This window comes from Penaeus monodon, chromosome 27, assembly GCF_015228065.2.
Source record: "Penaeus monodon isolate SGIC_2016 chromosome 27, NSTDA_Pmon_1, whole genome shotgun sequence".
Lineage (NCBI taxonomy): Eukaryota > Metazoa > Arthropoda > Malacostraca > Decapoda > Penaeidae > Penaeus > Penaeus monodon.
The window spans coordinates 29,632,317-29,634,151 of record NC_051412.1 but is presented as its reverse complement, the minus strand read 5'-3'; the positions used below and the strand labels follow the sequence as shown (position 1 = coordinate 29,634,151).

The window sequence follows — 1,835 nt, the reverse complement described above, 5'->3', positions numbered from 1 at the left end:
CTTATTTTTAAGGGACCACAATTGCTTTTTTTAGGTGGAAAATCAATTGATATTAATTTATGAGTCATACTCACCAAAAAATCAAGGGAAGTGTGGGTAACATTCTCTAAAAGTTTTAGAGCGATAACTGTAATAAAAGACACTTTAAATGGCATGGTTTATATGTATACTCCCTGGCATTTAAATGGAGTATGATATATCCCCCTCACCATCCCACATTATCCTAACATTTCACAGCCTTCCATTTGTTTGCTTATTTTAATGTTTTAAAATAATTATTGATGATAGAAAGAAGCACTTGGTAACTCTATTAGCTGATCCAAGTTTAAACACCATAACTAATGTCATGATAACTGCTTCAGTAAGGCAACCCTGTTTGATAATGTAAACATTAGTCCCCTTTTGTTTGTTTTTCTTTGTGTAAATGAATGATTTGCAAAGTTACCAAGTGTAGAAATATGTGCAAGCTTTGGCTATCTGCTAAACACAACAGAAGCTGCTTCCACATCCCCGAATGAATAGAAAATTGCAAAAAAAATTTGCTTCTGCCACCTCCACCCCACAATTCGCTTGCAGCCTCAACCTACTCACCTTCCAAAGACAAGCACAGAAAAAAGGAATGTGTTTCTTGAAGAAAGCATAATGAAATATGAAATACAATGCCAGTGATTTATGATAGTTGATGAAGATAATGTATGAAGTGAAATCATGAAAACATGTTGTGGTTTTGTTACGGCTGCTATGTGGAAGTGAATTTTACTCATCAGATTGATAAATACAATGGTGTACTTATGTTGTGGTGTGCATGCGTGTGAACTTCATTGTAAACACACTGAAAACCATGAATGTGCAGAGAAAGAAAGATAGTGATTCTGTTTATTTCATGATGCATAGGAGAGTATGTTGTTTTTTGGACTACAAAAATAACACAGTGACCATGAGGAATATTATGAAGGTTCCCCTGGAGAGACCTATAGTTTCTACAGGATATGGAGCCATGAGAAAATCCATTAAGTTTTTTTAGTTTTGATTAGATTTACATAATTTTTTACTTGATTTATAAGGCATAGTGTTTAATAAATATATTTCTTTAAAATAAGATCAAAAAGTATTTTTTGTTTCATCTTTAATGAAAATATAATAGAGTTCTGCTTGGTGCTACACTGTTATATTTTTCTATTTATTATGGAGAAAAGAAAATTGGTTATTTTCAAATTGTCCATATTTTCACATTTCACTTATAAGCTGCCAAAGTTGTATTTTTCCATTGATTTTACTCTCTTTTTTTCCTATTTCCTTTTCAATGGATTATCATGAACCTGTACAACTGTATGTAGATGTATTAACAATCTACCTTAAAAAAACATTTAAATTGTTGTATTATTTCAAAAAGTTGCCAAAAAAGCAGTACTGGTTCCTTAAATACTGTTAGTATGAGGTAAACAGTTTAGATTGGGTAAGATTAGTAATAGCTTCATTTGATGACAAATAAAGTTATTTGTGTGTAAACAAGATTGGCCGAACAAAACTACAGTGGACAGTGCATAAGTGTTATTGAGAAAAGTATAAAAGATTAAGGCAGCTGAAAAGCAGGGTGAGCAGTATACAACCCATATAATTGAGAAAATTGTATCTCTTCTTACAGGATGAGAGTTGCACCTCCTCCCATCTGGAACTTGTCCAGGCCTTGTCACTTGTGCAGAATCCCACAGTATCAATGGAAGGACACCAAGATTGGAGCCTTCGCCAGCTCTTCTCTGCTCCTCTTATTTCCACATGCCCTTTGGCTTTCATGTCAAAGGTTTATGTCGATGTCACAACAAACAAGGTAATCA

At 33.5% G+C, this 1,835-nt stretch overlaps 1 protein-coding gene across 1 annotated transcript in view; it reads left to right on the top strand.

Moving 5' to 3' along the window:
* The window catches only part of LOC119590759 (GPI transamidase component PIG-T-like), a gene marked incomplete in the record, with an annotated part of 22,148 nt that overhangs the window by 9,698 nt on the left and 10,615 nt on the right, over positions 1-1,835 (top strand). Inside the window, 1 exon segment of the mRNA XM_037939470.1 lies at positions 1,646-1,828. Coding sequence (XP_037795398.1) covers positions 1,646-1,828 — 183 coding nt within the window.